The sequence below is a fragment of the Lutjanus erythropterus genome, chromosome 8 (genome assembly GCF_056507025.1).
Source record: "Lutjanus erythropterus isolate fLutEry1 chromosome 8, fLutEry1.hap2, whole genome shotgun sequence".
NCBI lineage: Eukaryota > Metazoa > Chordata > Actinopteri > Lutjaniformes > Lutjanidae > Lutjanus > Lutjanus erythropterus.
Window position 1 is genome coordinate 33,492,081 of NC_139324.1, and position 14,778 is coordinate 33,506,858.

The following is a 14,778-nucleotide window of genomic DNA, read 5'->3' on the forward strand; positions in this document are numbered from 1 at the left end:
AAGCCTTGGCATTTGCTAATTATGACTCGACCCACTGGTTAAAAGGTAGCTTCTCGTTTTTGTTAGAGAGCAATGCATTGAGGCAATGTGACAACAGTTCAGAACATAAAAATTTGTGTCATTGAATTGTGAAGAAGTGGTTGGCAGCAGGTTATTTACTTGATATGTGTTTTAGACAAAAGAAAAAACTGACCAATTAAGATTTGTTGAAGAGTTGTTGTACTTGTCTTACTGAATTCCCTTCGAAAAAAAAATGATGATAAGCAATGAGATTTAGTATTATAGGCAAACTTGCCATTTTCTCCAATGTCACATTCAAGCCAAGAAATGACATTAAGTGAAGCTCTTCTGTTGTCCAAGTGGAAACAGTAGACTTTTAGGGCCGGTTTCATAGACAAGCCTTAAGCCTAGTCCCAGACTATAATGTGTGCTTAAACTGTCTTAACTCAAAGCAGAGACTTATATCAAAACAGTCGTAGATTTAGCCTGTTCTGGATTAAACTAAGCCGACTACAAGAGCGAATATTAGACTTGATCTAGGACTAAGTTGAAGGTTAAATCAATTCTTCAGAGAGGCAGGTTTAACTTCTGCTTAGTCCTGTTCGTAAAACAGCATGGATTATTTGAAAAATCTAAATCAGGAGTGACCAAACTTTTTCCCTTGAAGGGCCAGAACTGAAACTCAGTGGTGGGCCACAGGCCAAAAAGAACCATCAGTCACTTACCTTACTGCAGGGCTCCATAGTTTCAGACTAACTAAGACAAATATAAGCCCAATTCGTGAAAGCTACTTAAATGCTCTGGTTTAACTAGTACAGATTAAGGCCTACACCTGGATTAATGTGAGCCTTTGCTGTGAAACTGGCCCTTAGATTCATAGGGTTTATACACGCTGAAGTGTAGAAACAGGAAAAAGGGTTAAACATTTGTCATAAATCGGGAGAAGTACAGGAGAACTGTGACCCTGCGAGGAACCAGGAAGAAAGCAATGCAAAACGTGAGTCTTCCAGAAATAGTGGGAGGGTTGGCAAGTATGATTGTAGGCCAAAGATGGTTGTTACTTCTGCTGCCACTGGAAACTAAAATTCTGCATATACTGTAGGTACAATGAAGTATGTATTTTTACTACCAAATTCTTCAGCATTTCAGCATTAAAATTATGCTGATAAGAAACGTTTGGACAGCAAGAAAGGTTCTTCCTTCCATATACTAAATAATGGATCAATTTTGAAGGGAGAAGAAGTAAAATAAGAGCTATTCACAAAACTCAAAGGACAGTCAAATTAATTTGCTGGCTTTATTCTTCCAACACATCTTAACCCGATCTGTTTGTTTGATAACATCACAGTCAAAATATTGTAGGAACAAATTATTTTTGCATTGAAATTGCATTTTTGCATCAAGTTGACATTAATTGAATGATCTTATTCAGAACTGAAGGAACTCAACCCACAGAAACAATGTGATATATAAATAAACAGTTATACTATATTTTCGCATTTTCTTTTGTTGTTTCCTACATTTATGTCTTGTATATGGCCTCTGATGAAACACATTGGTTAATCCATTAATTATTGAAGGATTTTTATGTTCATATCTCCTCTTTCTGGGCCGCCAACCAATACAATAGACGTCTGTAATAGTGAGCTTGACAGTGATTGTTCTTTTTTATTTTTTTTAGAACTTTTATTGTTTTGTCACTGTTCTGTGTCACAGCAGAGGCTGCACTCAAAAGAAATAACTGTTGACATTTACTGGAAAGACAGGAGTGTTTTTCTACCCACTCATTATGTTTACTGGAAAATATCTGTGGTCACAGCAGGTCAATGGAAGAAAACATAAACGTTCAAAAGCACACGTCAAGGATATTTTTGTCTTTCTCTTTGTAGTTTTTGTAATTGGTTGTTTTTATCAGTCCAAAAAAGATATAGAAAAATAAATCTTTCTAAATTAATAGTTTGATTTTATAATTGTATTTTTCATATAACAAGTAGTCTAAGAACAGCAGTTTAGAACCTACCCAAGGGTTTCCACTGAGGATCCTTTTTATATTGCAAGGGTTTTACCTAGAGCCCACTTGGAGGGCTCTCCCAAGAACCCTTTAATATTCCAAGAGATTTATCTAGAACCCACTCAGGGGGATCTACCAAGAACTGCTTTATATTGTGATAAAAAAAAAAACCTTGATGAACAAAAAGGATTCTCTAGATTACAAAAGACCCTCGACAGACCCTTTCTTTACAAAAAGATTCTTCACAATCAAATGGTTCTGAGTAGAACCTAAGCCCTTTGGGAAGAACCCTTTTGGAACCCTGATTTCTAAGAATGTACGTAATTAGAACGCAGTGGTCTGACTCACTTTTTTTCCAACATATAAACACTTTGAACAAAAACCCTGAAACGGGTGAAATGTTCTTGGAAACAGGTGCAATCATGTCCTCGCAGCTCACACCGCTGCTATTCAGAAAAATCTGATCAAGACTGAATTTTGCTAAACAATTAAAGACGGGCATCGAGGACATGAAAATGGTCAAATGTCAGCAGGCAGCTACACTCAAAAATACAGTTATCAGCCTTCAAAACTGGTGTCAGTTAAGCCCTAATAATGGGGAGATAGGAGGTTAATTGGCCTCTTATCATCGCTTTCTAAATGGCCTCGTCTTTGGCAAGCTACAGGCGAAAAGAACAAAAGCCCTGGCAAAGTAAATTGTAGGGGAGCCGTTTCCATGGTTACAGCATTGGTAGGCTACATTATTGTTCATGTCTCCAGGGCGTGAGTGAGAGTGGGGTTGGGGGGGTAGAGAGACAGATTTTATGTGTTAATTATAGCACCGTTAATAACAGTATGTGATTCTAGTGAGGACTCAGAGTGCTGTAAACCCACGCACAAGAAGAGACAGGACACACACTCATACACGTAATAACACACAAACACTGTCACAAGTCATAGACAATGCTTACTCATGCACTCGAGCTACAACACACACACACACACACACACACACACACACACACACACAAGCACAAATCACAGACACTTCAGTGCAAAAAAAACCGGAGACATAAGGACTTTTGTCTCCGTTATCAAGCTGTGAGCGCTGCTTTCAAAGAGAGTAAGACAAGTTGATCTGATTTGCTGTGATTGTGGACAAAACTCCTACATAACCACATAACTTGCTGATGAACCCCTTTCGCTGTGTTACCGTTCTGCCATCACCTCTGGACACGAAATTAACAACACAAAATTAACTGATGTGAAAGGATTTAATTGCCTAAATTGTGATTTGCTGCTGTCACCTGCATCTTAACAGCGTTCCTGATGTGATGAGTCCAAATCACTAAATCACAGACCTCACAGTCTTTCCACTTTCCGGTCTCCGTGATTCTGACTATCCACTGGCTCCCAGTAGTCTCTTTGGATTTGCATGTTTTACCTGGTTTGATCCACACACTTATGGTAATACTGCACATTTACATGTCTGCACTTGCAGTAAGTAGGTTGAAGACACATCACATCTGCACTTTTTGCTGATGCAGTCAAACGCCTCACTGAGCACCTCCAGAGGAAAAGCTGTAAAGCACGCCGCCTCTACTTTCATATATCATGGAGCAGATTTATATACATCACAGTGCATTTGCAATTCATGTTTCATCTATATATACATATATATATATATATATATATATATATATATATATATATATATATATATATATATATATATATATATGTATGTATTTTTTTCACTAATTCAGAAGGGATTGTAGAGGCCAGAAAAGAACAGATGATAGACTGATGACTGTCAGTAAGGTCAGTGTTTTGGATGGAGGAAAGAGAGGGTACCCTCCTCAATTTCTGTGTCTGTACCACGCAAGGCTTTACTGCTGAACTAAAAAATTCACTGCTAATTCTTTTCTCTGCTTTGCACCCTGTCACTCCGCTTTCTCCCTCACTCTGCTCAAACACACCCGCTACACACACACTTTTTATTTTTTCACCGTTTAATCAACACTAGAAATCTGTTAATCAACACTAGAAATTCAACTGTAGCAAGTAACTCACTATCACTGGGCTCATTCATAATTTAAGATGCTACAAATTATGCTCAGCTACGAAAACACTGCAAGCGGTTGGAAGTTTCAACTCGTGTCGTCTTGTTGTGAATCTTTGGTTGGAGCTGTTTAGTTTTATTTCTCCTAGAACAATGTTACAGCCACAGAAACAACTGAGCTAAAATTAATAGCTCACTATGAGTTAGTGTCTGTTCATGAGTCATAAGAAATCATTAATAATCTTTTGGAAGAAACAGATGTTTAACAGTTAAATTAAGCAATATGTTAATGGAGGCTGGCAGGCAGTAAAGCCGGCAGTCACTGAACCTCAACTCCAGAGTGTGTACTCTCGGTGCAGAGGGCTTTTGTTTGAGGGCTTCGCTTTATGCTAACATTGTCAAAGTATAATGTTGCTCTAGTCTTGCTCTTGTCTTTGTCTTCTTTGGTTGCTTACAGAACACATGTCTGAGCTTCAAATCCTGGGTTATGAGGGGGCGAAACAAGAAACAACTTGCTCCAACAGTGACAGCAATGTCCATCACTGTCCACCCTGGCGCACCGCAGAGTGCGCAGTACCGGGGACGGGCTGCAGGAGAGATGCTCTGCAGAAGGACGCACACATTGACTTTCTCTGACTGAATGCAAATCTGATGTTTTTCATATCACAGTTGACAAAGAAATGCATTAAAATATGTCTTGCTGGTAAAACCAACTCACAGGAGTTTAGTGTGGTGCACTGAACTGAAAAAAGTTGAGTACAGCCCTAACATCTTATTACATTTAACATCTTTTTTCATTTAGTTTGACTCTCCTAACTCTGTTTGAACAGAGTGAGTTAAAACCCTTTAATAAAATAACTGTCTCTATGTTTAACAACAGACATAGCCAATGAATCAATTTATTAGCCTATGATTCGAAGTAATTATTTATTTATACCTTTTTTCATATTTATAAATGATCAAAGGGCTGGATTTAGCCTGCGGCCTGCCAATTAAATAGGTCTGGTCTAGCATTTTAAGGCACAGACCTTAAACTACAACATCCCCAGTTCGAGTCCTGCTGAGAACTTTTGCTGCATGTCATTCCCTTATTTTCGTTCTACCGTCGACTTAAGACAGTAAAAATTTTGACTCATAAGCAGGGGCTCAAACTGGGCTTCCAGAGGATTTCTATACAATTTACAGTAAATCCGTTTTCCCCAACAAAGCCTTGCCTTACTATACCCTACACTGATCTTCAGTGATTGCGATGGGATGCACCCACTGACCCCCTCATATCCTCTTATTTGATTCATAAATGCAAGTAGATTCCACGTCAGCCACTGATGACAAGTAAACCAGAATAGTCAGAATATCGTAAACATGTCCTACCTGCAGTTACAGCATGAGCTCCAGTTAGCTCCCCATTGAAGCCGTTCTCCCTGGCGGAGTAGGGGGCGGTGGCCATGTGAGCGGCGCCAGGCTGGCAGGTCCTGTAGGCGGAGGAAGAGTAGCCATTGGACCCATGGGTGCCAGTGGGCTCCTGCCCGCCTGATGGGTCCCACTGGGGGGCACCGTCTTCTGGCTGTCGACTGTCTGCCATGCTGGTGCTAGCTAGCAGCAGGGGAGGGTGGGTGAGGGATGGGGTCTCTCCTTCTGGCTGAGAGACATGAAGGGACGGGGGATGGAGGAGAGAAGGCGAAGCACCGTCAAAACTCAGTGTTAATAAACTGCAATGTTAGCAGCGTTTCATAAAGGAGAGTGAACAGTGTGCAGACCAGAGGAGGCTCTAGGACACGCTGCATCAGTCACATTCACAAATCTCTTTTTGTCAGTCATAATCCCTGCTGCAGCTTCACTGAGCTTCACTGTCAACAATTCTCAAAGGGCATCTGTGCTTGTGTGAGTTTGTGTGTAGGTGGTTGTGTGAAATACTGTCCTTGGATGTTAGCAGGCAGGTGACAGCCACTGGATTAAATCCTATTGATTTGTGTGTGTGTGTAATGACTCATACACCCAGTGGCCCAGGTGGAAATCACAACTAGCTGAAAATGAACAGAGCAGACCTTGGATTTGTGTGACTCTGGGAATGTAAGGTGGGTTCTGATCAATCTGACGAGATCCACTCCAACGTTAGACAAATATTTTGAAGGCAGATGCTATTCGCACCCGGGTTGGAATAGTCGATGTGATTATTTGAACCCTAGGTGTATAGCTAAGCATGGCAGACAAGCCTCGGGTGTCAGTAGCCAACAATGTTATTTATTTTCTTAACAATGATCTTCCTCAAAACCTATCCAAGTAGTTTTGTTTCTTAACCTAACAAAGTAGTTTTGTTGCCCAAATCTCACCAAGTAGGTTTGTTGCCTAAACCTAACTAAGTAGTTTTGTTGCCTAAACCTAAACAAGTAGTTTTGTTGCTCAAATCTAACCAAGTATTTTTGTTGCCCAAACCTAAACAAGTAGGTTTGTTGCCTAAACCTAAACAAGTAGTTTTGTTGCCCAAATCTCACCAAGTAGTTTTGTTGCCCAAACCTAAACAAGTAGGTTTGTTGCCTAAACCTAAACAAGTAGTTTTGATGCCTAAACCTGAGTAGTTTTGTTGCCCAAATCTCACCAAGTAGTTTTGTTGCTCAAATCTAACCAAGTATTTTTGTTTCTGAAAACTGACCAAGTCGTTTTGAAAAGAAAAGAAAGAAAAGTGCCACACTTTAAACGCTATGAATGGAAAGGAAAGGGATTGTGGTTTGTAACAGGTATTTCCAGTGCTGAACAGAACCACTGTAGTGCTTACATGTATATGAAATCCCATGCTGAGTGCGGATGATTGATCAGAACAACATAGAGAGGAGATCAAGCAGAGGCAAAAGGGGAAAATATTGATCAACCCACATAATCGCCTGAGGCAGGGACAGGCAGTAAGATTCAATGATCTCTTGGACGGACGATATTGGGCAGAAGGTGGAGAAGCAGATGAATGGGCTTGATGTAGCATAAGATCAATACACAAGATCGTGTACGTGAAATCCCTTTATGCAGATAATTAGGTTAGTTATACTGTTGACCATTTTGATTATATATTTTTATTTTTTGTATGCTGCTTCACCTTCTCTCTAGATATTGGCACTGATATAATATCACAAAAAAGTCCTTATTTTCAGTCGTATAATAACAACAACAACATTAGCCTTCAAACACTCAAATTAATGTGTCTTTGTTTGAGAAAAAGACAATTGTGAGCCCGCAAGCAAACACACAAGACAGAGAATGCTTTAAAAAGGAATTTGTGGTCTTTGCAGGAGGTTTGTAGCTGGGAGTACTTCAAGGCTTTGCTGAGCAGCCTGTGTAGTTGTGCATAAGGGGATGTGTGAAAGAGCAATTTGTCATTTAGCTCTGCAGTCCACAGAGACTCAGAGACTGAAGTGAAGTCTGCTGGAGAAAACAGGAGTCAATAACTGCAGCCTGGGACCGGCGTACTGCTACAGTGAGCACTAGTCACTGCATTCACAATACCTTGAACACTACTGCTCACCTCCTGCACAAGATAGTAGAACAGAAGAGCATAGAATAAGATAAAATTGAAAAGAATGGCATATTAAATTTCCACCAGACTGAAAGAAAATATATCAGCATTTGTGTTTTGAAGAAAAATGAAATAGTACTATGAAATTAGTGTATCTTCAGTATTTTTGTTCAGTGAATTTAGTCAGTAAAAAGATCTTACATCACAATTAAACATTTCTGAAAACTATTTAGCAAGCGACCAGTCGAAATATATACCTAGGGCTGCAGCCACAATGCAATGTTTTCATTTTAAAACACATAAATCTCACTACATTTTTACCTAGTGCTCACGGTGCTCCAGCATTTTACGAGACCTAAAACAGAGAATTTTTTAAACGGTGACCCACATGTTTTCCAGATTGTGTGTTATCAGTCACAACGCGCCACTCCCTGATTTGTCACACCGCAACTGTACAGACGCTGAGAGGCTGGCTGTTGCTTGATTACTTCAATTTTAATGTTCTTTTATTAACTTTTAGTTTAAACGCTCTTTTAAAAAGTCTATGTCTCTGGATGTCTGCTTTGTAATCTGCCTCGACTACCCCATACCGGACTTTGCTGTCAGCCAAGTCAGCCAGCGGGCACCATGTAACTTTACTGTCGCTGGTGTTTCACTAAAAAAGAGGCATCTATCCATTCTGTGGTGAAGGTGAACAACTGATCTACAACCAGTATACAGTCCGGCATTACTCCCGGACTTACTGGGTCTGATTTTTAGCCACTGAAAGCAGCGTGTATACCACAACACAGCTAACGGAGCTAACGGCTACTAACAAGGTCAACATGCTCATTGTATAACTCTACTACTATACTGTATTATAATAAATATGATAGATATTTATACGCTAGACAGTATAATAATACCAGACTCACTCAATGTCCTGCCCACATAACTGTCTGACTGGTTACACCTCACGAGTAATAGCCAATCAACACCGAAGGCTGTGTCACAGACACGTGAAGAGACTGCAGGCTGCTCTGGTGAGTGAGAGGAGCTGTGTGTTAAAGTGAAGGTGGCAGATATAGCCGAAGTCACAATAAACATCACAGTCTTAGGAGGTATTTGGCCCCGTTGCTGCCCTTCAGAATAAAACACAGCAGCATCTGTCTTGTCTTTTCACTGCAACTCTCTAGTGTGAAACTGTATTTCACACTACGATGGTTGCCACTACTGCTTTGTATATACTTACATTAATTAAATAAAGCTTCCAAACAAAGAACACAACAGTTTCTTGAGGAAGTGTTTCAGCCCCAATTCCATGGTTGACTTTGTTTTGTGTTTTAAAAATGTAACAATGTTCACTTTTATACAATTAAAAGAGTGATATGTGACCATTGCTCATGTAAAAATGTAAATAGCAAGTTGTATATTAACTGTATATTAAATAGGCTGTAATCTTGTTTAATGTACGGTGCATGGTTGAAGCAAGTCTGGCCTGCACCCTCCTCCCCAGGCAGGCTGCAGGAACACTGCAGGAGCACAGGATGTGCAACATACCACTCCACTGTAAATTGATAAGCTGTTTATTAATGTCAGTTTTCTGTCAATGTAAAGTTAAGCCCGTTATCCTGAAAAATGCTTTGAAAATACACACTTGGGGTGATGAATTAATGACTGCCTGTCTCACTGCCTGCCAAACTCCAGTAACATTTTGCTCAATTTAACCATTATAAATATCTACGCCTTCTACAAGATTATTAATGATTTCTTACGACTCATAAACAGACACTTACTTATTCCGCAAAAATTCTGCATTAATTTGACAGTGATTAACATGACATTGACATGCAAAGCAGTTATTCCGGTCCAGAATGGAAATTTCGAAAGAGGACATCATGGGTGTAGCATTCATGTCAAGTGAAGGGAGTATTTCAACTGAGCATGTTTCCTTGATCTGTGATGACACATCATGGTCATTTTATGATTTAGTACAGTAAACATATTAACAGATTTTTCCTTTGATAGCGTTATGGTCTATAATCCATGAAAAGACCCATTTGAAACATATTAGGTGGTGCCAGTGAGCTCAACTGACAGGTCTGTGGGTTACATTGAACCTTGGGAATAGAATACCATAACGATAGAGCACAGAGGAGCAGAATAGCATTGAACAGACAGAAAGGATAGAATAGAACTAAGTAGAATATTTGACGGCTGTAAGCCCTTGCAGCCTAAATGGATCAGAGTCAGGAGTCAATGGAGCTTTGCATGACTCAGCTCTGAAGGGAACATCAGTATGAATGAAGCCTCTACAGAGACTCCACGGCACACAAAACTGCACAGTCGCCTCATAAAATGCCCTCTCTGTCGCTATCCAAAAGCCAGGGCAGTATATTTTGCATCGCCCCTTAACTGTCACTGTCCCTTCTGCTGCCTGTTCCACCACTGTGTCCCTGCTCGGGCCTCCATCGACGAGCACTCTCAATATTAAAAGAGACATAAAATACAGAAATGAGACTGCTGTCCTGATGTTCTGTCTCAGTGCTGTCTGTCTGATAAAAGGTCACTTTGAGCTTTGTGGCCGATTTCCAGACCCAACAAGATCATCCTGACTGGTGGCCCTGGCTCAGGGTGACAGTGGTGGTCCATGAGGAGGGGAGGACGGAAATGTAGCTTCCTGGAGGCCTGGTGAGCTGCTAATGACAGAGCTTAATGTATGGTCTGTATGTTTGTGAGCAGCAGGGAGGGCGTGCAGCACGTGTGAATGAAACAGCACCACCTGCTGGGTGAAAGTATGAAAAACGACAACTGGGACCAGTACTAAGCATTATGAAAAAGCATGCTGCATGCTGGGTTTCGAGATTAGAGAGGCATTAGGGAACATTATCATGTGAAACTACGCCTTTCTCATCAGAACAAAACAAACTGCAGCTGCAATGCAGTACAGAGGCTCATCCCTGCTAATTAACATCCCATGCATCTGCCGTATATTCAAGAATGAAACACTGGTTTATGTATGATGTAAAAATCTGAGTAAGATGATGGACTGTCAAGGAGACTTGGTGAGGAGAGAAATGAAGTGGATGGTTAACAGAGGAAAGGAGAATGAAACAGAAAAAAAGCCTTTTAAAGAACAGTTTAGAGTGGAAATGATGGAGACAAGTGAAGAGCGGAAAATTGAAGATCACTGGATACCATATTGTCCAGATAATATACTGTCCTCAAGGCATTGTGTCCAGTGAGGAGTGAGACTGTATGCGATGGTGATGTGATAGAGTTAGACGTCGGGCATCTCAGTAGACAGCAGGTCTGTTGCACTTGGCAAAAAGCCTGTGGCATTTTGCCAGAGGGATAGTTGATGCTGATTCTCTCTCTCTCTGTCTTTCTTTGCGTGCCAGAGAGGGATGGAGTTGAATAGTGAGCAGACGAGCAGAGCTGGACGTTACTGGACATTCTGAATAATAACATGTAACTCATTAAAGTTTTACAGTTGTGTAACTGATCAGCATGTAAATAAGGGATATTAATGATTAATTAATTACCCAGGGTTGCTCTAACTTTTTAAAGCAAATACCACATCAGAAAATATTAAGCTCTCTGAGTGACCACCATTATGACCAATGTTGCTTTTGAATAAATTAATTTTATCTTTAAAATTTTAGGACATTCTTCAGTTTTCCACCAGAGGCAGCTTGAGTACCGCCAGTGATACTAGCGTCACTGTTTGAGAATCTAAGCATTAATTAATTAATCATCATTAAAAATGAAACCAATTAAAAATGCATTGATCAGTAATTAATTGATAGTCTAGTGGCAGTGGCAATAAGTGAGCCTCATTTGACATTGTTTTGTCTAGCAGAGCCATTTGATGAATAAGGAAACATAAATTTGAAATAATAAAATTAAATGATTATTAATTATTAATGATTGTTATTGTTGTAATGTATCTATTAAGAAAAAAACACAAAATTTGCATCATTAACTTAAAGCTACTAGAAGGACCTTCCACATTTTGTTGATTTCGGAGCCCCCCTGTGGACAAAGGGGTAGTGTTTCCACGTAATAACCACAGAATATAACATCAAAAATTAAACTAGCTAATGTAGTACGCCCTGTGACTGAGTTGAAGAAGAACCCGACCCAGTGGCAGGCAAAGAATAACTATATAGAAAAAGCCAGTCTTCTCGGCAGTGGTCTCGTTTGCTTATGTAGGTCGTATAGAGACGTCAGTCTTCAAATGAGTGTTTCATAACCTGCACAAAACTTCTTGTAGTAGCTTTAAATATTAGCTACCAGTCCAATATAATGCTCTAACAGACTACAACCACTGCTTTATTTCATCAATTAGTGATCAATCATGATACAAAGCTTGAAGATAAGAGAAACTGACTTTCTCTGAGTGAATTGGGAAGAATTTCTTCCGAGCATTTACAGCCAAAAGACCATTCCTGACTTTTGCAAACGCCTGGCACTACAGATTTAACGAGTGTACCTTCAAATATAATTGCACAAATACTTGAAGATGAGTACATTTGTTAATGAGAGTGTATTGGTATTTTATTTTCTGAAACATTCAGAGAGAGAGCCTTGGCTAAGAACCACTTATCCAGTGGACCCAGCAATTGATTTGTCTGACCTGCTTTTAAAAGCATGTTCTGACTAAATCCTGAACATTTCAACAATCGTGAATTCAGCCACCCTGCAGGGGAAACTCATTTTGGCCTCTTGTATCTGCAATCTCATTCTTTTGTTCACTACTCAAAGTTCATGATTATATATAAAGCTTTGCTTTTTGGCTCAGCTCGCTCTTCACCACAATGGTCCAGCATTACTGCTAGAGCCTCATCAAACCACAAACTCATGGTTCTTTTTTCATTTGTGAACAAGACCTGAACATACTTTTTCATTAAACTGAAAACATGCAGGTAACATTAGCAGGCCCCTCATTTGTAGTCAGTGCTGATGTTGCTTTTGCTGGACAAAATGATCGGTGGCAGATTATATCACCTGTAGCTGATTAATATTAAAATGTAACAGCTACACTGAAATGTTTGTCTGTTGGTTGATGAGTGGCAGCAATTCTCCAGAGAAATGATCAATATTTTGAATAAGATCCTCCATTAATTGAATGAAGTAGTTTGTGAAAAATTAGGTTAAAAAGGCACTATGTTAAAGCTGTTCATTAAGGGTGTCAGAACAATCAGTATCACTCTACATTCAACATTCATATCAGCTGCTGCTCATATCATTTTCAGGTTGTAGCGACAGGTTGTGAAAATGAATTAGGCTAGCTCCATTAAAGTGAATGTTGTCTCAATTGATCTTTGAATTGCTTTGCACACATGCAATAAAAATAGTCATTGTCCCCAGACTATATGCCAAATTATTATATACAGTGCCATAATAATTACAATAATTTTTGGCATATATTAAACCTCTTTGCACAGCACATCTCCACTGGTTGCATCTGGCAGTTGTGATGACACTGCAGTAGGTGCTTCACCATCTGTTGCCTGGTGGGGACCTACGCTCTACTGAGTGCACTCCTCTTTGTTTCGTCTTTATTGTGTGTCATCTCAGAAAAAACTAGTTTACATGAACGTTACTTGAAGCTACAATGATTTTTTTTTACAGCTTAAAGATATTTTTAGGAGTAATGTAAGCAGTCAATACTAATAATAAGAGAGAATCTAACAAGAACATTACATGTCCTCGCTGCTGCAAAAACACACTAATCCATATGATTTATTTAAATGTGCAAAGATCCTGTTTTCTTCCCAAAATGCTCTGCAGTGTTTTCAACACTAGCTAATCAAAGCAGTTGCTAAGCAACATGTACGTATGTATGAGTACAAACAGTGATTATTGGTTCTACTGTGTTTTGTTGTGCACATTAATAATTCATATCTGTTTTATATTGACAAACACTGTATGCCTCTACAGTTTGAGGCTGTTACAAGTCCTGAAAGTGTTACGAGTGCACAGAAGGCTGAGTCTACAGGTTCAGTTTCTCTTCTTCTTTCACCTACTGTATACTGGCAAACATCATCTTTTTCCAGGGATGAATCAGCAGTGACAAGTTGCATTTTCCAACGCACGGTGGATGTGAGGTGATGAAAATAATCCAGTAAATATGTTGCATTTTTTGCCCCTATGCAAGGCTCTATTGAAGTATTGCTAGAAAATAGAACTTTTTTTTTTTTTTGCATCAAAAAACCTGAAAAGCTTTCTATAGATGCTGCAGGGGGCAATTTTCTCCACTATGTCCTAAGAATAGACCACTCAGGGTACTTTTCCTCCCCCGACTCTGTCTGGCTAAAAACTATGGCCTCAGGAGGTTATTCAGAGAAAAAAGAGATTATACACCACAGAAATTCATTAAACAACCACAGAGGGACTTGAGTCTGCAACTTGCACTCGAGTTGCACTTAAGTTCAAGGATTCAAGGGCATTTATTATCATTATACAACACAGGGTTGTACAATGAAATTACAGTTGTAGTTCTTTCATAATACACACAAAATGCAATACGGATGATTAAGTCAATTTAGAATAGGGTGAAAATATAAGACCAAATAAATACATATAAACCTATACATCCAGGAAATAATTATGTGGTGCATTTTCATCAACTGTGACTGTATTTGATCACAAAGCATCATCAATGTAAAAACACAGGAACCTCCTTCCTCCTCTTGCAGAAGGTCATCTCAGTGTGGTCACAACAGTCTCTGGTTTCCTGTTGTTTGAATCTCATTTCCTCCGCTTCATTTTCCTGGCCAGACAAGTGCAGCCTTAACTTGCAGCTGCAGCACGGCTATTATCCGCTCACCTCCTCTCCTCCAGGGTCACCTGCAGCGGTGCATCCAGCTGATCTAACTGCATGTTTGAAATATGGCAACTTCATTTATTGATCATCTCAGGGTCGGCTGTTCTTTATTCTAAACCCCAAGCCATCATTTTCCAACACCATGGCAGAGTATTTCTGCCACAGGTGATGTGTGTTTTGGCAACAAAACCGAAATAATAACAGATTAAAGGAGTAGTAAAGCAGTGAAGTTGACATCCACTGCATCCTACATGCACAGTCGTTGCCATAGCAAGTTGTACACACAGTGACTTGAGACTTGACTTAAACAAGCAGCACACCTACAGCTGTTGTGCCATTTGTCATAACCTGTGTAACCTGTGGTTATTATAACTTCACAAAATGCCCAAACAAAACAGTTGCTAAATGCAACA

The 14,778-nt window shown here is 39.6% G+C and overlaps 1 protein-coding gene across 8 annotated transcripts in view; it reads right to left on the reverse strand.

Moving 5' to 3' along the window:
* The window catches only part of map2 (microtubule-associated protein 2), a 150,323-nt gene that overhangs the window by 58,132 nt on the left and 77,413 nt on the right, over positions 1 to 14,778 (reverse strand). For all 8 annotated transcript variants that reach the window (XM_084725347.1, XM_084725341.1, XM_084725343.1 and 5 more), the window contains one exon: positions 5,424 to 5,691. In XM_084725347.1, coding sequence (XP_084581473.1) covers positions 5,424 to 5,634 — 211 coding nt within the window. In that variant the 5' untranslated portion in view covers positions 5,635 to 5,691. The remainder of the gene's footprint in view (positions 1 to 5,423; positions 5,692 to 14,778) is intronic.